The 24,529-nt window shown below is 46.5% G+C and overlaps 2 protein-coding genes across 3 annotated transcripts in view; one reads left to right on the top strand and one right to left on the bottom strand.

Moving 5' to 3' along the window:
• LOC147122493 (B-cell scaffold protein with ankyrin repeats-like) overlaps nt 1-550 on the top strand; it is a 378,498-nt gene extending 377,948 nt beyond the window's left edge. For both annotated transcript variants that reach the window (XM_086005800.1, XM_086005792.1), the window contains exon 17: nt 33-550. The gene's annotated coding sequence lies outside the window, so the exon portion shown is untranslated. The remainder of the gene's footprint in view (nt 1-32) is intronic.
• Nucleotides 177-24,529, bottom strand: part of LOC147122492 (NACHT, LRR and PYD domains-containing protein 3-like) — a 34,213-nt gene continuing 9,860 nt past the window's right edge. The window contains exons 4-6 of the mRNA XM_086005066.1: nt 21,618-21,701; nt 19,450-19,533; nt 177-3,332 (exon numbers count right to left, since the gene is read on the bottom strand). Coding sequence (XP_085861192.1) covers nt 2,990-3,332; nt 19,450-19,533; nt 21,618-21,701 — 511 coding nt within the window. The 3' untranslated portion in view covers nt 177-2,989. The remainder of the gene's footprint in view (nt 3,333-19,449; nt 19,534-21,617; nt 21,702-24,529) is intronic.

Genomic DNA, 24,529 nt, shown 5'->3' with positions numbered 1-24,529 from the left:
TCTCGTAATCTTAATTTTATTGTTTTCTGCAGGTTTGCAGCCGGTGTTCCTGTTTTTACTTTCAAAATTCCTAGATTTGGGATTTCAGCTGGCAATACTGTGCAATCTGTGTAAATTAAGTAAAGCTTCATAAGAATATAACGGTAACATTTAACAAAAGGCAAGAAGATAGAGAATGATACTCAACCGCAGGCCTGAACTAGATGAGGCATTATTTATTATGAGGATACCGTTCCATTATAGCTATTATTGGGGTCATTCTGTGACATACTATACGGAACAAAAACGAATGGATAATAAGTGAGGCCGCAGCATTATCCACACTCACTCGGAGATAAGCTAGAACATCGCAGCCCTGCGGCTCCAGCCCAGTCACCGATAGCGCGGATTCACATCAGCAGAAAAGCCCAACAAAAGCAGCTTTTTTATTTCTTTCTTCCACGAGCTACCCGGCCTGTTGAATGGTACTTTAATCAAATCAGAATTAAAGATTTGTAAACTGTGCAACTACCATGGATGAATGTTGTATTAAAGTTTTATTTTAATTGTCTTTACTGAGTAGCTGTTAATCGTGCTTTTTTACTGATGGTGTGCTTTTGTTAAATGATTATTTTAACATTGAGCTTTGTCACTTCATTTGTCTGACTTTGTGAAACATTAGTAAAGAATAAATGCGTTTGTTCGAAGTCTTTCTGTGAATAAATATGAAATCCAGGGGCCGAATTTCGAAAACGAACTCTGTACAAATGGTCACAAGGGAAGTAACACTTTCTCAAACAAGTTAAATTGGCAGGATATTTCTATCATTACAAGATCGCCCTCAGTAACACAAGCAGTTACTATGGAACAATAAAGTAGCAAGTAAATGCAAAACCAAACCCAAAATTAACAACAATCCAAATGGCAGTGCTGTACAAGTGGAGACTCAATGCAACTAGTGTGTCAGCTGTGGCTCAGTGGGCAGCTCTAAAGTCAGAAGGTTGTGAATTCCCGTCCCACTCCAGAGACTTGAGCACAAAAATCCAGGCTGACCCTCCCAGTGCAGGACTGAGGGAGCGCCGCACTGTCGGAGGGGCAGCACTGAGGGAGCGCCTCACTGTCAGAGGGACAGTACTGAGGGAGCGCCGCACTGTCGGAGGGGCAGTACTGAGGGAGCGCCGCACTGTCGGAGGGGCAGCACTGAGGGAGCGCCTCACTGTCAGAGGGACAGTACTGAGGGAGCGCCGCACTGTCGGAGGGGCAGCACTGAGGGAGCGCCGCACTGTCGGAGGGACAGTACTGAGGGAGCGCCTCACTGTCGGAGGGGCAGTACTGAGGGAGCGCCGCACTGTCGGAGGGGGCAGTACTGAGGGAGCGCCGCACTGTCGGAGGGGCAGTGCTGAGGGAGTGCTGCACTGTCGGAGGGGCAGTACTGAGGGAGAGCCGCACTGTTGGAGGGGCAGTACTGAGGGAGAGCCGCACTGTCAGAGGGGCAGTGCTGAGGGAGCGCCGCACTGTCGGAGGGGCAGTACTGAGGGAGCGCTGCACTGTCGGAGGGGCAGTACTGAGGGAGCGCCACATTGCCGGAGGGGCAGTACTAAGGGAGCGCTGCACTGTAGGTGGGGCAGTGCTGAGGGAGAGCCGCACTGTCGGAGGGGCAGTAGTACAGAGGGAGCACTGCAATGTCAGAGGGGCAGTACTGAGGGAGCACCGCACTGTCGGAGGGGCAGTACTGAGGGAGCACCGCACTGTCGGAGGGGCAGTACTGAGGGAGCGCCGCACTGTCGGAGGGGCAGTACTGAGGGAGCGCCGCACTGTCGGAGGGGCAGTACTGAGGGAGCGCCACACTGTCGGAGGGGCAGTACTGAGGGAGCGCCGCACTGTCAGAGAGGCGGTACTGAGGGAGCGTCGCACTGTCGGAGGGGCAGTACTGAGGGAGCGCCGCACTATCGGAGGGGCAGTACTGTGGGAGCGCCGCACTGTTGGAGGGGCAGTACTGAGGGAGCGCCGCACTGTCGGAGGGGCAGTACTGAGGGAGCGCCGCAGTGTGGCTCGGCTCGGCACTCTTGCCAAGGAGGTTTTTTTTAATTCATTCATGGGATGTGGGCATCGCTGCCAAGGCCGGCATTTATTGCCCATCTCTGCCCTTGAGAAGGTGGTGGTGAGCCGCCTTCTTGAACCGCTGCAGTCCATCGTAGCAATTTTATTTGGTACAACTGAGCGATTTGCTGGGCCATTTCGGAGGGGCAGTTAAGAGGCAACCACATTGCTGTGGGTCTGGAGTTATGTATAATCCAGACCGGGTAAGGACGGCAGATTTCCCTTTCCCTAAAGGACATCAGTGAATCAGATGGGTTTTTACAACAATCCAGTCGTTTCATTGTCACCATTACTAATACTAACTTTTTATTTGAGATATATTGAAATAACTGAATTTAAATTCCCCAGCTGCCGTGGTGGGATTTGAACTTGGGTCTCCGGATCACTAGTCCAGGCCTCTGGATTACTGGTACAGTAACATGACCACTGTGCTACTGTACCTGTGGTCGTGGGGACATGTTGAGCATCTAATCTTGGCTGGCACTGCACTGCAGTGTGGAGAGAGTGCTGCTCTGTCAGAGGTGCCGTGTTGAACTTGGGCCTTTTCAGGGGCAGGTAAAGATGCACGGCCTTACTCCAAGGGGAAGGAGTTCTCCCAGTGCCCTGGCCAACGTTCTTTACCCTCCCCGCACCCTCGTAAAGAGATTCATTGGTCGTTTGTCACAGTCACTGTTCGTGAACCTTACTATATAAAATTATCTGCTACATTTGCCTCACAGAATGACAGGAATTACACTTGAAAAGTAATCCAATGGTGTGAAGCATTTTTCGATGTCCTGAGGATATGATAAGGTGCTTTATAAATCACTGAATGATACAGCACAGGAGGCCATTCGGCCCACTGTGCCTGTGCCGGCTCTTTGGTACAGCTGTTCAACTGTGGTATCCAAGATCATTTGTTACAATTTTCTCAGCAGTGCCGGCTGATGGTTTCTTTGAGCTTCTCCAGTTTCTTTTTGATTTCCTCTGTCCTGCACTTCAGGATCCTGTCTTGTAAAAGTTCCTGTAGCTCTTCGCACCACTGTGGCATCCACACAAAAGTTTTATTTTGGAGAAATTCGTTGAAGATTTTAAGGAGAAAATGGACAAGCTTCTCACTGTCACATAGTTGGCACCGCTGAAGAATCCAGTCACACCAACCCTCCCACTCACCATGGTCATCACTGAAGCCTGTGATGAGACTGGAATTGGAAGTGTTCAGCTTCTGGCTCAGTTTCACCACATCCTCCTCTTGAAGCCGGTGGCCAATTAACCTGAAAAATAATGGTCACAACATGGAGCAACAAACTTGGAAGGGTCAGCACCGGTACCACACCCAGACGGGCTCAGTTAACAGCATTCTCTCAATCAGTCATAGCATCAGAAGGAGGCCATTCGGCCCATCGTGCCTGTGCCGGCTCTTTGAAAGAGCTCTCCAATTAGTCCCACTCCCCCCTGCTCTTTCCCCACAGCCCTGCAATGTTTTTCCTTTTCAAGTATTTATCCAATTCTCTTTTGAAAGTTACTTTCAGGCAGCGCATTCCAGACCACAACTCGCTGCATGAAAAATAATTTCTCATCATCTCCCCCCTGGTTCTTTTACCAATCACCTTCACTCTGTGTCCTCTGGTTACCGACCCTCCTGCCACTGGAAACAGTTTCTCCTTATTTACTCCATCAAAACCCCTCATAGTTTTGAAGACCTCTATGAAATCTCCTTGGAGCAGAGAAGGTTAGGGGAGAAGAATCTCTCGTCTCTCCACGTTAACTGAGGTCCCGCACCCTCCTCTGAGGCAGGCGCTCAATCCCCATTCTGAGATATGATCACATCATTGTCAGAGGTGCTCTGTTAAACCGAGGCCTCGTCTGCCTGTTAAGGTGGATATTAAAGATCCCATGACAATATTCGGAGAAGAGAAGTGAGTTCTCCCGGTATCCTGGCTAACATACATTGTTAAACCAGTACCATCAAAATTAGATTGACTGTCATTCATCTCATTTACTGTTTATGGGAGCTTGCTGTGCACATATTGCTGCAATATTTGCCTGTATGACAACAGTGACTCCACTTCCAAAGTAATTTGAGATTGTGAAGTGCTTTGGAGCATCCTGTAGATGTTATAAGAGGCTTCATAAATGCAAGTTCTTTCTTTCAAGCAAGAAAAAGCCTGAATAATATTTCATTGACCACATATTGCCGACACCGTGACATGTGTGCAAGGTTACGAAACCTGTTGCTAAAAGCACATGGCGATACATGGTGACATAATCATTCAACAGATGTGGCATCAAAGGGTGTCTAGCAAGGACTGGTGAACAACAACCAGGAGCACGAGCCCTCGCCGATTCAGACACCAGCTAACACAGGGAGCTCGAGGGCAACCGTCTCGCCCTAAATACTCTCCCAGCCCAGATTGGTCAGACCGCGTCTGGAGTGACTGTGTTCAGTTCTGGGCACCGCCCCTCAGGAAGGATATATTGTCCTCGGAGGGGGAGCAGCCCAGATTCACCAGAATGATACCGGGGCTAAAAGGGTTAAATTACGAGGACAGGTTGCACAGACTGGGCTTGTGTTCCCTCGAGTTTAGAAGATTAAGGGGTGATCTAATTGAGGTGTTTAAGATGATTAAAGGATTCGACAGGGTCGATAGAGAAACTATTTCCTCTGGTGGGCGGAGTCCAGAACAAGGGGGCAGAACCTTAAAATTAGAGCCCGGCCGTTCAGGGGTGATGTCAGGAAGCACTTCTTCACACAAAGGGAGTGGAAATCTGGAACTCTCTCCCCCAAAAAGTTAAGGCTGGGGGTCAATTGAAAATTTCAAAACTGAGATTGATAGATGTTTGTTGGGCGAGGGTATCGAGGGTTACGGAACCAAGGTGGTTGGATGGAGTTAAGATACAGATCAGCCATGATCTCATTGAATGGCGGAACAGACTCGAGGGACTGAATGGCCTCCTCCTGTTCCTATGTGACCACCGATGTCCCGAGAGCTGCATTTGTTCTGCGCGGCCGGTTTCTTCTGGTGCGCGGTCCCTGTGAATTTCGGTGCGTGCGTGGTGTTTACGGTGGAGAAGCCGGTGAGCGGCCGGCATGGGACCATGCAGATACTGCGGGGCCGTGGACGCACCTTAGCGGGAACATTGGTGACCAGTTATCTCGGCAGAGGCCCATGGGTCTGTTAGGGGATGGGGGAACTTAAACTTCAGGTGAGGCACTAATCGGGTGTGTGGACCGACGGCCCTTACACATCCAGCCCAATTATCCTTTCCATTGACTTTAGCCCCCACTGAAGTTAAACTTCACCCCACACAGTCTCCAAAGTGATATTCCCTTTCTTACCTTCACTTTAGGCATTACTGAAACCCACTGCTCTGGGAGCGCAGGCATCTGTTCAGTGACATAAAGACATAGGAACAGGAGGAGGCCATTCAGCCCCTCAAGCCTGTTTTGCCATTCAATGAGATCACCGCTAATCTGTACCCCAACTCCATCCAACCACTTGTTTTTTTTAGTCGCTTATGGGGTGTGGGCGTCACTGGCAAGGCCGGCATTTATTGCCCATCCCTAATTGCCCCTTGAGAAGGCAGTGGTGGGCCGCCTTCTTGAACCACTGCAGTCCGTGTGGTGAAGGTGCTCCCACAGTGCTGTTAGGGAGGAAGTACCAGGATTTTGACCCAGCGACGATGAAGGATCGGCGATATACTTCTAAGTCAGGATGATGTGTGACTTGGAGGGGAACTTGGAGGTGGTGGTGTTCCCATGCACCTGCTGCCCTTGTCCTTCTAGGTGGAAGAGGTCACGGGTTTGGGAGGGGCTGCTGAAGAAGCCTTGGCGAGTTGCTGCAGTGCATCTTATAGATGGTACACACTGCAGCCACAGTAGCCGGTGGTGGAGGAAGTGAATGTTTAAGGTGGTGGATGGGGTGCCAATCAAACGGGCTGCTTTGTCCTGGATGGTGTCGAGTTTCTTGAGTGTTGTTGGAGCTGCACTCATCCGGGCAAGTGGAGAGTGTTGCGTCCGTGTAATAATAAGAAAAGGACTGCAGAGAACGGTACAACAGGTGTTTATTAACGTGGTTCAAACTGCAACTGAAACAACAGATTACTACTCAGCGTTATATACAGGTGTCGTCACTGCCGGTACTACAGTATACATGAGCTGTAGAAAGTAGTTCCCCCCTTAAAAGGTACATACAATACAATTCCTCCCTTTAAATTAACAGTACCATAACACTCATCAAACTAATTACAATTAACACTTTTAACATGCAACATTAGGTGAAAATTGTCTATTTATAAATTCAGTCTTTGGGGAGGCTTCCTGATCCTTTCTGGATAGCGCCTTTCCCGAGTGTCTTGCTCTTGGTGCGGAGGCGATTCTGGCCCCCTGTCGTCGGTTGGTTCATCAGCTTCCGATGCTACTGTTTCTGGGGTAGATGCGACCTGTACGTCGGGTTCATCACCAGGTACGTATGGGTGAGGCATGGGGTTGACTTGTTCCTGTGACTCTAGGATCTGGTCAGCATGGCGTTTCACGATGCTCTCCCCAACGTCCACTGTGTACATTAGTGGGCCCTGCCGTGTGCATATCGTTCCTGGCTGCCATTTTTCTGTTCGGTAGTCGCGGGCCAAGACTGGTTGCCCTACATTGAAGCTCCTTGTTGGCTTCTCATGGATGTGCTGGAATTGCTTACTCTCAACATCTCTTCGTACGTTTGGTCTGAGCAAATCCAGGCGAGATCTTAACCTTCAGTTAAAGAACATCATGGCTGGGGCCTGGTTGGTGACTGCATGTGTCGCATTCCGGTAGGCGAACAGGAAATTGTCCACCTTGTGCTGCAGCGGAATGTTGTCATTGTACATAGCCTTTATTGCCTTCTTAAAGGTTTGTACGAACCTCTCAGCCAATCCATTTGTGGCTGGATGATACGGGGCGGATGTGTAATGCCTTACCCCATTCTTTTTCAAGAACCTCCGAAACTCTTCGGACACAAACTGTGGTCCGTTGTCGGAGCAAATCTGTTCTGGCAAGCCATTCCTGGCAAAAATGGTCCGTAGGACTGCAATAGTTTTCTCCGTGGTGGTGGAGGACATTTTGATGACCTCAGGCCATTTCGAGTGCGCATCCACGGCTATTAAAAACATTGAGTCCATGAATGGACCAGCAAAATCAATATGCACCCGTTGCCATGGAGATGAGGGCCACTCCCATGGGTGTAGAGGGGCCTGTGGTGGTGCATTTTGGACTTTCGGGCATCCTGAGCAGCTCTTGGTCAGCTCCTCGATTTGTTTATCGATTCCCGGCCACCACACATAAGCCCTGGATAAGCTTTTCATTTTTACCCCTCCCAGATGACCCTCATGAAGCTCATTGAGCACTCTCTCCCTTAACTTGGGTGGAATTACCACTCGGGATCCACACATCAAGGTCCCCCGGCACACTGACAGCTGTTCTCTCCTTGTCGAGAATGCTGGCAACAGTGAGTCGCCATATGCTGGCCATCCCTTCACCGTCAAATCATATACCCGAGACAGTGTCGGGTCATTTCGGGTTTCCTTTTCAATACAAGCGTTAGTTACCGGTATGTATTCAACTATAGTCGAATGGAATATTTTGACAGGATCCACTGCTGGTGCTTCCTCCGCAGTAGGCAGTGGCAGGCGTGATAGCCCATCAGCATTTCCATGCTGTTTTGTGCCCTTATATTCAATCTCATAGTGGTGCGCCCCTAGAAAAAGTGACCATCTTTGTAGTCGTTGCGCAGTCATCACCGGAACGCCCTTCTTCGGATTAAAAATGGAGACAAGAGGCTGGTGATCAGTCAGCAAGGTGAATTTCTGCCCGAGCAGATAGTGATTGAACTTTTTCACTCCCCACACTAGGCTGAGTGCCTCCCTGTCAATCTGGGCGTAGTTACACTCGGCTGAGGTTAGTGATCGTGACGCAAAGGCTATTGGCCTCTCTGAGCCGTCCGAGAATTTGTGCGACAGCACCGCGCCAATGCCGTAGGGTGACGCATCACAAGCCAACCGAACTGGTAATGCTGGGTTGTAATGGGCCAATACCTCTTTCGATGTGATTAGTGTTTTGTTCTTCTGGAAAGCTCGTCTACATTCGTCATTCCACTTCCATGGCACCCCAGTTTGCAGTAGGGTGTTCAGTGGGTGTAGTATTGTAGACAAATTTGGCAAGAACTTATGGTAGTAGTTTACCAGCCCGAGGAACGACCTCAGTTGTGACACATTTTCCGGTGCTGGAGCCTTGACTACTGCCTCAATCTTCTCTGGGGACTTATGTAACCCCTCTTTATCGATAACGTGGCCACGATACGAGATCTGTCTTCTAAAAAACTCGCATTTGGGGCGGATAGCTCGGAGCCCATATTCCTGCAATCTAGTGAGCACCTGCTCCAGTTTGGCAAGGTGATCACTGTCATTTTTGCCCGTGACCAGGATGTCGTCCAAATAACACTGGGTCCCTGGGATCCCTTGCAGGACTTGTTCCACTGCCCTCTGCCAAATAGCCGGAGCTGATGCTACCCCGAATACCAGCCGGTTGTATTGGTAGAGACCTTTATGGGTGTTGATTGTGAGGTATTTTTTTGATGCTTCTTCTACCTCCATTTGCAGATACGCCTGGGCCAGATCAATCTTAGTGAAGCGTTTCCCTCCTGATAGCGAGGCGAAAATATCTTCAATCCGCAGAAGTGGATATTGTACGGTGTGAAGTACCGGGTTCACTGTTACCTTAAAGTCCCCACAGATGTGAACCTTCCTTGGTTCCCCAGGCGTGCTGCTCAACGACTTTTTCATCACAGGGACGATGGGTGTAGCCCACTCGCTCCAGTCTACCTTGGACAGTACACCTGAACGTTCCAGACTCTCCAGCTCTGCTTCGACAGCTGGGCGGATCGCATAAGGTACCGGTCTGGCCTTAAAAAATTTTGGACTTGCGTTTTCTTCAATTTTAATCGTCGCTGTCATGCCTTTTAGTGTTCCGAGTCCTTGCTGGAACACTTCTTGCGCGTCAGTTAGGATCTTTGACAGTCGCCCAGGTGTGACGTCGTCATCCTTTTTGTCAGCCACAGTCAGTGCCTGTATGGAATGCCAATCCAGTTGTATTTTCCGGATCCATTCACGTCCCAGTAATGGTGGTCCTCCATCTTGCAATACATACAGGTCTAGTTTTGGTGTTTCCTTACCGTTATATATAACGGTCACCCTTATTTTTCCTTTGGGGTAGACTTTTTGCCCCGTGTACGTCTTCAAAATAATTTTTCTGTCTCTCAAGGGTATGTGTGAGAATAGCCGCTCGTAGTCCCGTCGGTTTATGACTGTTAGAGCTGATCCTGTGTCTAATTCCATCTTTACCTGGACTCCTGCTATCTTGAGAGTGACCCAAATGGTTCGGTGATCCTCCGTTGTGATCACATTATGTAGTTTCAGATAACTGAGTTCCCTGCTTTCGGAGTCGTTATCACTCTTTTGTTCGTCTGAACTATTCTCCATTATCTGATGTACCTTCTTGTACTTCCCTTTGGTCGGTTTCTTATTGCTGGTTTTCTTTCCCGACCTGCAGACTCGTGCTATGTGTCCTACTTTTCCACACTGTCTGCACACTTTGTCCTTGAACCAGCAATCATTATGGTCGTGTGTTGTTCTGCCGCAGCGATAGCACTTCACTGTTCCATATGGCATTTCATTTGTGCCATATTCTTGTGGTCTCCGTTGTATCTCTGCAGCGCCCCGTGCTGCTGCTTCGTGTGATACTGCAATGCTGAAAGCCTTGTCCAGCATAAGATCCTTTTCTGATAGAAGCTGTTTCTGGGTCCCTTCACTTTGAAGCCCACACACAAACTTGTCCCTTAAAGTACCTGCTAGTCCCGTTCCAAACTGGCAGTGTTTCGATAGCTTGCACAGTTCCGTTAAATACTCAGCATTACTTTCATCTTTATGCTGGTTCCTTTTGTGAAACTTAAATCTTTCTGCTATCAGCAGCGGTGTGGGGTTTAAGTGGTCCTGTAGGATTGACACTATGTTTTCAAAATCCTTTTCTACTGGCTTCTCTGGGGTTACTAGGTTTCGTAGTAAGCCATACGTTTTTGCACCCATTGAATTCAACAATACCAGCGCTTTCTTGTCATCTGGCACTTCATTCGCCTTGCAGTATACTTCTATGCGTTCGACATATGTCGTCCAATCTTCGACTTCATTGTCGAACGCTGTGATACTGCCACTCTTCGGCATCTTTGGGTGTGGTTAGACTGGCTTAAAATGGCGTCTCCCGCGCTTTCCTTTCTTCCCCGCTGCGGCTTAAAATGGCGTCTCCCGCGCTGCTGCCAACGCCGCTCTCGGCGGTCCTCGTGGCAAATGGCGACGCCCTGTGGGTTTCGCGCGCTGCTCCTGCGCTGCTGCCAATGCCGCTCTCTGCGGTCCTCGTGGCAATGGCAGCGCCTCGCATTTTCCTGCGTGCCTCTCTCCCCCGTTGATGCTGCTCAGCCCTTGAACACCAGCTGCGCTCTGCTCTCTCTCGCCTCTCCCCCGTTGACGCCGCTCGGTCCTGAACACCGGCTGCGCCCTGTGCGCTCTGCCCTCTCTCTCTCCCCCGTCGACGGTGCTCGGCCTTTTTCTGTGCCGCTCGGTCGGGCTCTAGCCCGTCGCTGTCCGGGAAGGGTCTGCGCAGTACCTGTTGCCAGCCCGTTTCGCTGGACCACCGTGACTGGAAAGCCAAGCCTGGCTCTCGACAGCCTCCCCTGCAATGCTCAAATCTCCGCTGGATGACTGGGCGGTTGCCCGTGGTCGACGCCCGTGCTTCTGGACTCGACCTTCTTCCACTGTTCTCCAGGAGCGAATCCCTGGGAGGTGATGCAGAGTTGCAGGTAGGTTCGAACTTGCTCGTCGCCACTGTTACGTCCGTGTAATAATAAGAAAAGGACTGCAGAGAACGGTACAACAGGTGTTTACTCAACGTGGTTCAAACTGCAACTGAAACAACAGATTACTACTCAGCGTTATATACAGGTGTCATCACTGCCGGTACTACAGTATACATGAGCTGTAGAAAGTAGTTCCCCCCTTAAAGGTACATGCATTACAGAGAGTATTCCATCACACTCCTGACTTGTGCCTTGTAGATGGTGGAAAGGCTTTGGGGAGTCAGGAGGTGCAGAATACCCAGCCTCTGACCTGCTCTTGTTACCACAGTATTTATGTGGCTGGTCCAGTTAAGTTTCTGGTCAATGGTGACCCCCAGGATGTTGATGGTGGGGGATTCGACAATGGTGATGCCGTTGAATGTCAAGGGGCGGTGGTTAGACGCTCGCTTGTAGGAGATAGTCATTGCCTGGCACTTTTGTAGCGCGAATGTTATCAGCCCAAGCCTGAATGTCATTCAGGTCTTATTGCATGCGGGCATGGACTGCTTCATTATCTGAGGAGTTACGAATGGCGCTGAACACTGTGCAATCATCAGCGAACATCTCCACTTCTGACTTATGATGGAGGGAATGTCATTGATGAAGCAGCTGAAGATGGTTGGGCCTAGGACACTGCCCTGAGGAACTCCTGCAGCGATGTCCTGGGGCTGTGATGATTGACCTTCAACCACCACAACCATCTTCCTTTGTGCTAGGTATGACTCCAGCCAGTGGTGAGTTTTCCCCCCCCGATTCCAATTGACTTCAGTTTTACTAGGGCTCCTTGATGCCACACTCGGTCAAATGCTGCCTTGATGTCAAAGGCAGTCACTCTCACCACACCTGTGGAATTCAGCTCTTTTGTCCAGGTTTGCACCAAGGCTGTAATGATGTCGGGAGCCGAGTGGTCCTGACGGAATGCAAACCGGGCATCAGTGAGCAGGTTATTGGTGAGTAAGTGCCACTTGATAGCACTGTCCTTCCATCACTTTGCAGATGATTGAGAGTAGACTGATGGGGCGGTCGTTGGCCAGATTGGATTTGTCCTGCTTTTTGTGGACAGGACCTACCTGGGCAGTTTTCCACATTGTTGGATAGATGCCAGTGTTGTAGCTGTACTGGAACAGCTTGGCTAGAGGTGCGGCTAGTTCTGGAACACAAGTCTTCAGCGCGACAGCCGGGATATTGTCAGGGCCCATAGCCTTTGCTGTATCCAGTGCGCTCAGCCATTTCTTTATATCATGTGGAGTGAATCGATTGGCTGAAGACTGGCTTCTGTGATGGTGGGGACCTCAGGAGGAGGCCGATATGGATCATCCACTCGGCACTTCTGGCTGAAGATGGTTGCAAACACTTCAGCCTTGTCTTTTGCACTCGCGTGCTGGGCTCCACCATCATTGAGGATGGGGATATTCATGAAGCCTCTGCCTCCCGTTAGTTGTTTAATTGTCCACCACCATTCACGACTGCAGACAGCGCCTCATGGATGCGCAGTTTTAAGCTGCTAGATGTGTTCTGAATCTATCCCATTTAGCACGGTGGTAGTGCCACACAACACGAGGGAGGGTGTCCTCAGTGTGAAGATGGGACTTTGTCTCCACAGTGACTGTGCGGTGGTCACTGCTACCAATGCTGTCATGGACAGATGCATCTGCGACAGGTGGATTGGTGAGGACGAGGTCATGTAGGGTTTTCCCTTGTGTTGGTTCTCACCACCTGCCGCAGGCCCAGACTGACAGTTATGTCCTTCAGGACTCGGCCAGCTCGGTCAGTAGTGGTCCTACCGAGCCACTCTTGGTGATGGACATTGAAGTCCCCCACCCAGAGTACATTCTGTGCCCTTGCTACTCTCAGTGCTTCTTCCAAGTGGTGTTCAACATGGAGGAGTATTGATTCATCAGCTGAGGGAGGGCGGTAGGTGGTAATCAGCAGGAGGTTTCCTTGCCCACGCTTGACCTGAAGCCATGAGACTTCATGGGGTCCGGAGTCAATGTTGAGGACTCCCAGGGCCACGCCTTCCCAACTGTATACCACTGTGCCGCCACCCCTGGTGGGTCTGTCCTGCGGTGGGACAGGACATACCCAGGGATGGTGAGGGAGGGGTTTGGGACATTGACTGAAAGGTATGATTCTGTGAGTATGACTATGTCAGGCTGTTGCTCGACTAGTCTGTGGGACAGCTCTCCCAATTTTGGCACAAGTCCCCAGATGTTAGTGAGGAGGACTTTGCAGGGTCGACTGGGATGGGTGTGCCGTTGTCGTGTCTGAAGTCGATGCCGGGTGGTCTGTCCGGTTTTATTCTTATTAATGTTTTTTGTAGCAGTTAGTTACAATCGAGTGTCTCGCTCGGCCATTTCAGAGGGTAGTTAAGAGTCAACCACGTTGCTGTGGGTCTGGAGTCAGATATAGGCCAGACTGGGTAAGGACAACAGATTTCCTTCCCTACAGGACATTAGTGAACCAGATGGGTTTTTACGAGAATCCAGTGGTTTTATGGTCACCATTACTGACACTAGTTTTTTATTCCAGATTTATTTAATTAACTGAATTTAAATTCCCCAGCTGCCGTGGTGGGATTTGAACTCATGTCTCTGGATCATTAGTCCAGGCCTCTGGATTACTAGCACAACCACTGTGCTACCATTCCACACCCTTTTATACAATACAATACAATACAAATCGCTTTATTGGCATGATAAGGTACATCTTATGTTGCCAAAGCATCAAAATACATTTATGGTTGAACACATAAACGCAGTTCCATTCATACAGTGTATAAACAGGTATATCCCTGAGTTTATAAATATACATTCGCCTTGTTTATATATACTCTTGTCTTAGTTTACTGGTTGTACCTCTGTTCATGGCAAGCTGTAACATAGTGTGCCGCCAGTGTTACACAGCTTCTCTCCTCCCCCAGTAGGAATGGGAGTTTTTGGTTGTCAGTCAGATTTCTGAATTCAGGGCATATTTGTGAGAATTTTTGGTAGAAATTCTCTCTGATGCCCTGATATTTTCCACAGGCTGTGAGGATACCCTTGTCTAGCAAGAATCTATCCGTCTCAGATTTAAAATTATGAATCGAGTTAACATCTAATGCTTTTTGTGGGAAAAGAACGAAAGAAAAAACATGCATTTCTGTAGCGCCTTTCTCCACCTCAGGACATAAGAAATAGGAGCAGGAATAGGCCACTTGGCCCCTCGAGCCTGCTCCACCATTCAATAAGATCATGGCTGATCTTGGGCTCAAAGCCACTTCCCTGCCCGCTCCCCATAACCCTTCACTCCCTTATCTTGTAAATATCTGTCTATCTCTGCCTTAAATGTATTTAATGTCCCAGCCTCCACAGCTCTCTGGGGCAGAGAATTCCACAGATTTACGACCCTCTGAGAAGAAATTCCGCCTCATCTCAGTTCTAAAACGGCGACCCTTTATTCTGAAACTATCCCCCGAGTTCTAGATTTCCCCATGAGGGGAAACATCCTCTCTGCATCTACCTTGTCGAGCCCCCTCAGTATCTTATACGTTTCAATAAGATCACCTCTCATTCTTCTAAATTCCAATGAGTATAGGCTCAACCTGTTCAACCTTTCCTCATAAGTCAACCCCCTCATCTCTGGAATTAACCGAGTGAATCGTCTCTGAACTGCCTCCAATGCAAGTATATCCTTCCTTAAATAAGGAGACCAAAACTGTACGCAGTACTCCAGGTGTGGTCTCACCAATACCCTGTACAGTTGTAGCAGGACTTCCCTGCTTTTATACTCCAACCCCCTTGAAATAAAGGCCAACATTCCATTTGCCTTTTTGATTACTTGCTGTACCTGCATGCTAACTTTTTGTGTTTCATGTACAAGGACCCCCAGGTCCCTCTGAACTGTAGCATTTTGTAATCTCTCTCCATTTAAATAATAGTTTGCTTTTTTATTTTTCCTGTCAAAGTGGATAACCTTGCACTTTCCCACATTATACTCCATCTGCCAAATGTTTGCCCACTCACTTAGCCTGTCTATATCCCTTTGCAGATTCTTTGAGTCCTCTGCACAACTTGCTTTCCCACCCATCTTTGTATCATCCGCAAACCTGGCTACATTACACTCGGTCCCTTCATCCAAGTCATTAATGTAGATTGTAAATAGTTGAGGCCCCAGCACCGATCCCTGTGGCACCCCACTAGTTACCATTTGCCAACCGGAAAATGACCCATTTATCCTGACTCTCTGCTTTCTGTTAGTTAGCCAATTCTCGATCCATGCTAATATATTACCCCCAACTCTGTGAGCTCTTACCTTATGCAGTAACCTTTTATGTGGCACCTTATCGAATGCCTTCTGGAAATCCAAATACACTACATTCCACTGGCTCACCCTTGTCCACCCTGCTCGTTACATCCTCAAAGAACTCCAACAAATTTGTTAAACGTGATTTGCCTTTCATAAAACCATGCTGACTCTGCTTGACCGCATTATGATTTTCCAAGTGCCCTGCTATGGTTTCCTTAATGAAGGACTCCAGCATTTTCCCAACGACAGATGTTAGGTTAACTGGTCTATAGTTTCCTGCTTTCTGTCTCCTGCCTTTCTTAAATAGGGGTGTTACATTTGCGATTTTCCAATCCGCTGGAACCTCTCGAGTCCAGGGAATTTTGGTATATTGCAACCAATCCATCCACTATCTCTGCAGCCACTTCTTTTAAGACCCTGGGATGCAGGCCATCTGGTCCAGGGGACTTGTCGTCTTTTAGTCCCATTATTTTACCAAGTACTATTTCCTTAGTGATAGTGATTGTCTTCAGCTCCCCCTTCCCTGTGGCCCCTTGATTATCCATTATTGGGATGTTGTTAGTGTCTTCTACCGCGAAGACAGATACAAAGTATTTGTTCAAAGTCTCTGCCATTTCCCCGTTCCCCATTATTAATTCCCCAGTCTCATCCTCTAAGGGACCAATGTTTACCTTAGCTACTCTCTTCCTTTTTATATACCTGTAGAAGCTCTTACTATCTGTTTTAATATTTCGTGCCAGTTTATTCTCATAATTCATCTTCTCTCTCTATTATTTTTTTAGTCATCCTTTGCTGGTTTTTACAAATTTCCCAATCCTCTGGTCTCCCACCAATCTTGGCAACATTGTATGCCTTCGTTTTCAATTTGATACCATCCTTCACTTCCTTAGTTAGCCATGGATGGTGCTCCCTTCTCTTAAAATCTTTCTTTCTCACTGGAATATATTTTTGTTGGGAGTTATGAAATATCTCCTTAAATATCCGCCACTGCATTTCAACTGTCTTATCCTTTAATTTATTTTTCCAGTCCACTTTAGCCAGTTCTGCCCTCATGCCATTGTAATTGCCTTTGTTTAAGATCAGGACACTGGTTTGGGATACAACTTTCTCACCCTCCAACTGAATTTGAAATTCAACCATGCTATGATCACTCTTTCCTAGAGGATCCTTTACTATGAGATCATCATTTATTAATTCTGTCTCATTACACAGTACCAGACCCAAGATAGCCTGCTCCCTGATTGGTTCCATTACATACTGTTCTAGGAACCCATCCCGGATGCACTCTATGAACTCCTCCTCAAGGCTACCATGGCCAATTTGATTTGTCCAATCAATATGGAGATTAAAATCACCCATGATTATTACCGCACCTTTATTACGGGCCTCCATTATTTGTTGATTTATATTCTGTCCAACAGTATTGCTACTGTTCGGGGGCCTGTAGACTACGCCCACCAGAGACTTTTTCCCCTTATTTTTTATCTCAACCCAAACCGATTCTACATCTTGACCTTCTGAGCCAATATCACTTCTCACCACTGCACTGATCCCATCCTTTACCAGCAAAGCCACCCCACCTCCCTTTCCTTTCTGTCTATCCTTCTGAATTGTCAAATACCCTGAAATATTCAGTTCCCAGCCCTGGACACCTTGCAACCACGTCTCTGTAATGGCGATCAGACCATTGCCTTTGTTTAAGATCAGGACACTGGTTTGAGATACAGCTTTCTCACCTTCCAACTGAATTTGAAATTCAACCATGCTATGATCACTCTTTCCTAGAGGATCCTTTACTATGTATCCTTTACAGTATCTATTTGTGCCGTCAACTCATCTATCTTGTTACGAATGCTGCATGCATTCAGATATAGAGCTTTTAACTTTGTCTTTTTACCATTTCTCCTTGTTTTGGCCCCATTTTCTGTTGCACTCTTATTTTTAAACATTCTGTCCCTTCCTGTCACACTCTGGTTATTATTTCCCCCATCTCTCGCCTGCTCTATTGCTTTCTCATTTCTCATTGACTTTTTAAACTCCCGCTCACCTGGATCCTCCACCCCACTATTTAGTTTAAAGCCCTTTCTACAGCCCTAGTTATTCGATTCGCCAGGACTCTAGCCCCAGCATGGTTCGAGTGAAGCCTGTCCAAACGGAACAGCTCCCTCTTATCCCAGTACTGGTGCCAGTGCCCCACAAACCGAAACCCATTTCTCCCACACCAGTCTTTGAGCCACTCGTTCATTTCTCTGATCTTATTTACCCTATGCAAATTCGCTCGTGGCTCAGATAATAATCCAGAGATTATTACCTTTGTGGTTCTGCTTTTTAATTTAGTCCCTAGCTGCTCAAACTCTCTCAGCAGAACCTCTTTCTTTGTCCTACCTATGTCATTGGTACCTAAATGCTTTACAGCCAATGAAGTACTTTTGAAGTGTAGTCACTGTTGTAATGTAGGAGAGAGTTCCACACTTCTACCACCCTTTGTATGAAGAAGTGCTTCCTAACTTCTCTCCTGAATGGCCTGGCTCTGATTTTAAGGTTACGTCCCCCTTGTCCCAGACTCCCCCACCAGCGGAAATAGTTTCTCTCCATCAACCCCATCAATTCCTTCAAAATCCTCAAAACCTCAATCAAATCACCCCTTAAACTTCTATATTCCAGGGAATACAAGCCTAGTTTGTGTAATCTCTCCTCACAGTCTAACCCTTGGAGTCTGGCATCATTCTGGTGAATCTACGCTTCCCTCCTTCCAAGGCCAATAGATCCTTCCTAAGGTGCGGTGCCCAGAGCTGTACACAGTGCCCCAGGTGTGGTCTGACCAGGGCTCTGTATAACTGTAACAAAACTTCCTTATCTTTATATTCTAGCTCTCTAGTTATAAAGGCCAACCATCCATTAGGCTTTCTGATTATATTTTGGACCTGATCACTACATTATAGTGATCTGTGTACATGGACCCCCAAATCTCTTTCGAACTCCGCTGTTACGAGCTTTTCACCATTTAAATAATACTTGGATCGATCCTTTTTTGGTCCAAAATGGATGACCTCACACATAACCCTATCTGTCACAGACATCTCAGTGAAGAACTGATCATGTGGAACCCATGAGTATCTGGAGGTTAACATGACAGGCAGGGTCTCTGAGTGTTCCAGGGTTGTGCGAACAGGCACTGTACAGTTTGGAAGATAATTTATGATTCCGGTTCCAATCAGGGAACTTAATTTGCTTTTGTTCAAATAACAGAGACAGGAATTTAACGTGAATGCGTTAATCAGAGTGCTATAAATAGCAGGAGGAGTTGGGGCGATTGCCACTGCTTGCTACGTACAACAAGATGCTAAACACTAGTCTCTAAACACATTGAATATCTCTGTACTGGTCTCGCTAGACGTGCTCCTATCTAGTTATCCAGCCAGCTAAACACTCATTCAAATAATTCCTCCGAGAAGCAGGTTGCTGTTTTGAAGCTTTACTTGAACAAATTTGTGAAACTGTAAACAAAGACAAAGTATGCTTTGTACATAGAGCTGAGTACTATACATTAGATGTTACATAAGATATAAACATGTTTATGACAACAGAATAGACTAATTGTATAACTAAATAGCACTGAAGCTAAACCTCGGTAACTAACAGCTAATAACTTCTTATAGACAAAGTATTGTCAAAATACTACACTAACAAGGTTGTTATCATGTTACTAAACAAGAATACTCACAGACATTGCATCTTGTCTAGCATATAAGAAGGGATGCAACAGGATTGAGAATCCCTCATGTGAGCTCCTTCACAACTCAGCAGGTTCTTCCTGGAATACTACTTCCGGGTCAAACAGGAAGGTCAAATAACACACTGCTATACAATAACACTGCTATATGCTGACTACCACTAGAGGGTGCTATCTGCATATAATAAGTCCAGAACAATCTCACTAGAAATCAACAACCATGGAAGCTTTCTTCTGTCATCCACATCAAATACCCAACATCGAACCCTTTCATAATTTTAAAGACCTCTATCAGGTCACCCCTCAGCCTTCTCTTTTCTAGTCTTTCACTTTTCAGTCTTTCCTGACAGTTGCATATATTATATACAGATAAAAAACTCAACACTTAAACATTTATAAATATTCACAGCGTTAATAGCAACCACATTTAACATTTGCAGTTATAGTCCAGGTACTTACACTACTTTCCTTAATGTGGTATTGGTCGAGGGGATTGCAGCAAATCCACATATTCCATCATAGTCAGCATCACTGCCTTCGATCCTGAAAAAAGAAACGTGAGTTTGCTGTTCAACAACTGGACAGACAGACAGACAACTGGACAGAGACAGACAGACAGACAACTGGACAGAGACAGACAACTGGATAGACAACTAGACAGATAGACAACTAGACAGTTAGACAACTAGACAGTTAGACAACTAGACAGTTAGACAACTAGACAGATAGACAACTAGACAGATAGACAACTAGACAGTTAGACAACTAGACAGTTAGACAACTAGACAGATAGACAACTAGACAGTTAGACAACTAGACAGTTAGACAACTAGACAGTTAGACAACTAGACAGTTAGACAACTAGACAGATAGACAACTAGACAGTTAGACAACTAGACAGTTAGACAACTAGACAGTTAGACAACTAGACAGTTAGACAACTAGACAGATAGACAACTAGACAGATAGACAACTAGACAGTTAGACAACTAGACAGATAGACAACTAGACAGAGACAGACAGACAACTGGACAGATAGACAACTGGACAGAGACAACTGGACAGAGACAACTAGACAGTTAGACAACTAGACAGTTAGACAACTAGACAGTTAGACAACTAGACAGATAGACAACTAGACAGATAGACAACTAGACAGATAGACAACTAGACAGTTAGACAACTAGACAGATAGACAACTAGACAGATAGACAACTAGACAGTTAGACAACTAGACAGATAGACAACTAGACAGATAGACAACTAGACAGTTAGACAACTAGACAGATAGACAACTAGACAGAGACAACTGGACAGAGACAACTGAACAGAGACAGGCAGACAACTGGACAGAGACAGAGACAACTGGACAGAGACAGACAGACAGACAACTGGACAGAGACAGACAACTGGATAGACAACTAGACAGCTAGACAACTAGACAGTTAGACAACTAGACAGTTAGACAACTAGACAGCTAGACAACTAGACAGAGACAGACAGACAACTAGACAGAGACAGACAGACAACTGGACAGATAGACAACTGGACAGAGACAACTGGACAGAGACAACTAGACAGTTAGACAACTAGACAGTTAGACAACTAGACAGTTAGACAACTAGACAGATAGACAACTAGACAGATAGACAACTAGACAGATAGACAACTAGACAGATAGACAACTAGACAGATAGACAACTAGACAGTTAGACAACTAGACAGATAGACAACTAGACAGATAGACAACTAGACAGTTAGACAACTAGACAGATAGACAACTAGACAGATAGACAACTAGACAGATAGACAACTGGACAGAGACAACTGGACAGAGACAACTGAACAGAGACAGGCAGACAACTGGACAGAGACAGAGACAACTGGACAGAGACAGACAGACAGACAACTGGACAGAGACAGACAACTGGATAGACAACTAGACAGCTAGACAACTAGACAGTTAGACAACTAGACAGTTAGACAACTAGACAGCTAGACTAGACAGAGACAGACAGACAACTAGACAGAGACAGACAGACAACTGGATAGACAACTGGACAGAGACAACTGAACAGAGACAACTAGACAGTTAGACAACTAGACAGTTAGACAACTAGACAGATAGACAACTAGACAGTTAGACAACTAGACAGATAGACAACTAGACAGTTAGACAACTAGACAGATAGACAACTAGACAGTTAGACAACTAGACAGATAGACAACTAGACAGATAGACAACTAGACAGTTAGACAACTAGACAGATAGACAACTAGACAGTTAGACAACTAGACAGAGACAGACAGACAACTGGACAGATAGACAACTGGACAGAGACAACTGGACAGAGACAACTGAACAGAGACAGGCAGACAACTGGACAGAGACAGAGACAACTGAACAGAGACAGACAGACAGACAACTGGACACAGATATACAGACAACTGGACAGAGACAGAGAGAGACAGACAGACAGTCAACTGGACAGAGACAGACAACTGGATAGATAGACAACTAGACAGATAGACAACTAGACAGATAGACAACTAGATAACTAGATAGATAGACAGACAAACAACTAGACAGATGAGACAGAGAAACGGTCCAATGTCCATCAAGGTACCACAGTTCCTGAAGAGTTTGGTTGTCTTTTAGTGCGTCGCAAAGTTCTTTCAGCTCCCTGTTCCCAACGTCTGTCCATCCAAGACTGTTTGAGAAAGGAGAATTGGAATTAAATATTTAGCAAGTTTTCACATTCATGTCACTGCCATGTACATATTATCACCCAAAGCAATTCTCATACGGAGATATATAATGATTGAATATAGTCATTTTTTTGGGGGGTGCGCGGCCCCTTAATTCTAAAGCTGGTAAGTGGCCAGTGCGGGTCCTCTAGACAGTCCCGCGGCCGTGCAGTTTAACGGGAGCATTGGTGCTCTCCCAGGCTGGTGGCGAGTCAGGAAGGGGGTTGGTAATGGGAAGACTTGATGTTCCAATGGAGAAAAGAAGATTGAAGGGGTAACAGTTTTATATCAATAGTGGACATCGATGAATTTAGTGAGTTTTTTTCTATAGAAGTAAAATTGAATCATAACTAAGGTAAAATTTAGAGTAGCAGTGAATTGAGGGAATTATTATTATTTTTAAATGACACTTTGGTTTGAGGGTGGAAAAAATTTATCATAGCAATAAAGCTGGGCTCGGCAAATTGTACAAAGTAATAATGGATGATTCTAACATTTTAATTACTAAAATGAGGTTTTAAAAACTTTAAATTACTGAAATATTTTATGCTAGCTCAATTAATAATTTTAAATCTGAGATTGATAGATTTTTGCTAGCCAAGGTTATTGAGGGATGTGGGTCAAAGGCGGGTGGATGGAGTTCAGTCACAGATCAGCCGTGATCTCATTGAATGGCGGAACAGGCTCGAGGGGCTGAATGGCCTCCTCCTGTTCCTAAATGCAAAGTAAGGCAGAAGCAAGGTATAGATGAAGTAATTTATTTATTTTATTAAGTAAAGAGCAAGCTTGCGTTTTGTCGGGTAGCTTTAGGAGCTTGCTGTCGATAGCGGGACGAGCAGGATTGATGGAGTTGGGCTGGACTAAGTAGATTATTTTCTGAGTCCTAGTTCATCCAATGGTAGCCTTTGATGGGGGCTGGTGGACAGGTGATTGGAGCAGGAAACGGACCAATGGTTGTTGGAGCAGAGCCAGGACGGGGCCTGGGCCTGGGCCTATATTTTGGCTGGGGTGGAAGTGGCAGATATGGGAGTGGGGAATGGCCAGGATCTTAGGGAAGGCGCCTCATGGAATGTTGCCAGCCAAGAGGTCAGAACCAGGAGCCCACGGAATTTTAAATGGCTCAGGAAGAGCCAGCATGGGAAAGAAGGCATGCGCTGTTTTTTGGGAGTGGTAGTGTTTTATAAATATATTAAGAGTAAGAGGATAACTAAAGAAAGGGGAGGGCCTATTAGAGATCATGAGGGTAATCTGTGTGTGTGGAGGTGGGAGACGTCGGTAGGGTTCATAATGAATACTTTGCGTCTGTTTTCACAAAGGAGAGGGGCGAAGCAGACATTGCTATCGGGGGAGGAGTGTGAAATATTAGATGAAATAAACATAGTGAGAGAGGAAGTATTAAGGGGTAGAGCAGCTTTAAAAGTGGATAAATCCCCAGGCCCAGATGAAATGTATCCCAGGCTGTTAAGCGAAGCAAAAGAGGAAATAGCAGAGGCCCTGACCATCATTTTTCAATCCTCTCTGGCTTCAGGTGTGGTGCTGGAGAACTGGAGGACTGCTAATGTGGTACCCTTGTTTAAAAAGGGAGAAAAGGATAGACCGAGTAATTACAGGCCAATCAGCCTAACCTCGGTGGTGGGAAAATTATTGGAAAGAATTCTGAAGGACAGGATAAATCTTCATTTAGAAAGACACGGATTAAACAAGGATAGTCAGCATGGATTTGTTACGGGAAGATCATGTCTGACAAACTTGATTGAATTTTTTGAGGAGGTAACAAGGAGGGTAGATGAGGGTGGTGCGTTTGATGTAGTGTATATGGACTTTAGCAAGGCTTTTGATAAGGTTCCACATGGCAGACTGGTCACAAAGTTAAAAGCTCATGGGATCCAGGGCAAAGTGTCAAGTTGGATTCAAAACTGGCTCGGAGACAGGAAGCAGAGGGTAATGGTTGATGGGTGTTTTTGTGACTGGAAGGCTGTTCCGCAGGGCTCAGTACTAGGTCCCTTGCTTTTTGTGGTATATATCAATGATCTTGACTTGAATATAGGGGGTATGATTAAGAAGTTTGCAGATGATACTAAAATCGGCTGTGTGGTTGATACTGAAGAAGGAAGCTGTAGACTGCAGGAAGGTATCAATAAATTGGTCAGGTGGGCAGAACAGTGGCAAATGGAATTCAATCCGGAGAAATGTGAGGTAATGTATTTGGGGAGGGCTAACAAGGCAAGGGAATACACATTAAATGGTAGGACACTGAGTAGTGTAGAGGAACAAAGGGGCCTTGGAGTGCATGTCCACAGATCCCTGAAGGTAGCAGGCCAGGTAGACAAGGTGGTTAAGAAGGCATACGGAATGCTTGTATTCTATGCCACGGCTAATAAAGGCGAGAGCAGGAGGTTATGCTTCAACCTGTATAAAACACTAGTTAGGTCACAGCTAGAGTACTGTGTGCAGTTCTGGTCACCACATTACAGGAAAGATGTGATTGTACTAGAGAGGGTACAGAGGAGATTTACAAGGATGTTGCTGGGAGTAGAGAATCTTAGCTATGAGGAAAGACTGGATAGGCTGGGTCTGTTTTCCTTGGAACAGAGGAGGCTGAGGGGAGACCTTATTGAGGTGTATAAAATTATGAGGGGCATAGATAAAGTGGATACAGAGGACCTATTTCCCTTAGCAGAGCGGTCAAAAACCAGGGGGCACAGATTTAAAGTAATTGGTGGAAGGTTTAGAGGGGATTTGAGGGGAAATTTCTTCACCCAGAGGGTTGTGGGGGTCTGGAACTCACTGC

This window comes from Somniosus microcephalus, chromosome 2 (assembly GCF_052327205.1).
Source record: "Somniosus microcephalus isolate GS21.2 chromosome 2, FLI_Smic_1.0, whole genome shotgun sequence".
Taxonomy (NCBI): Eukaryota; Metazoa; Chordata; class Chondrichthyes; order Squaliformes; family Somniosidae; genus Somniosus; species Somniosus microcephalus.
Note: the sequence above shows the minus strand (reverse complement) of the source record. Positions and strands in the feature narration are given on the sequence as shown.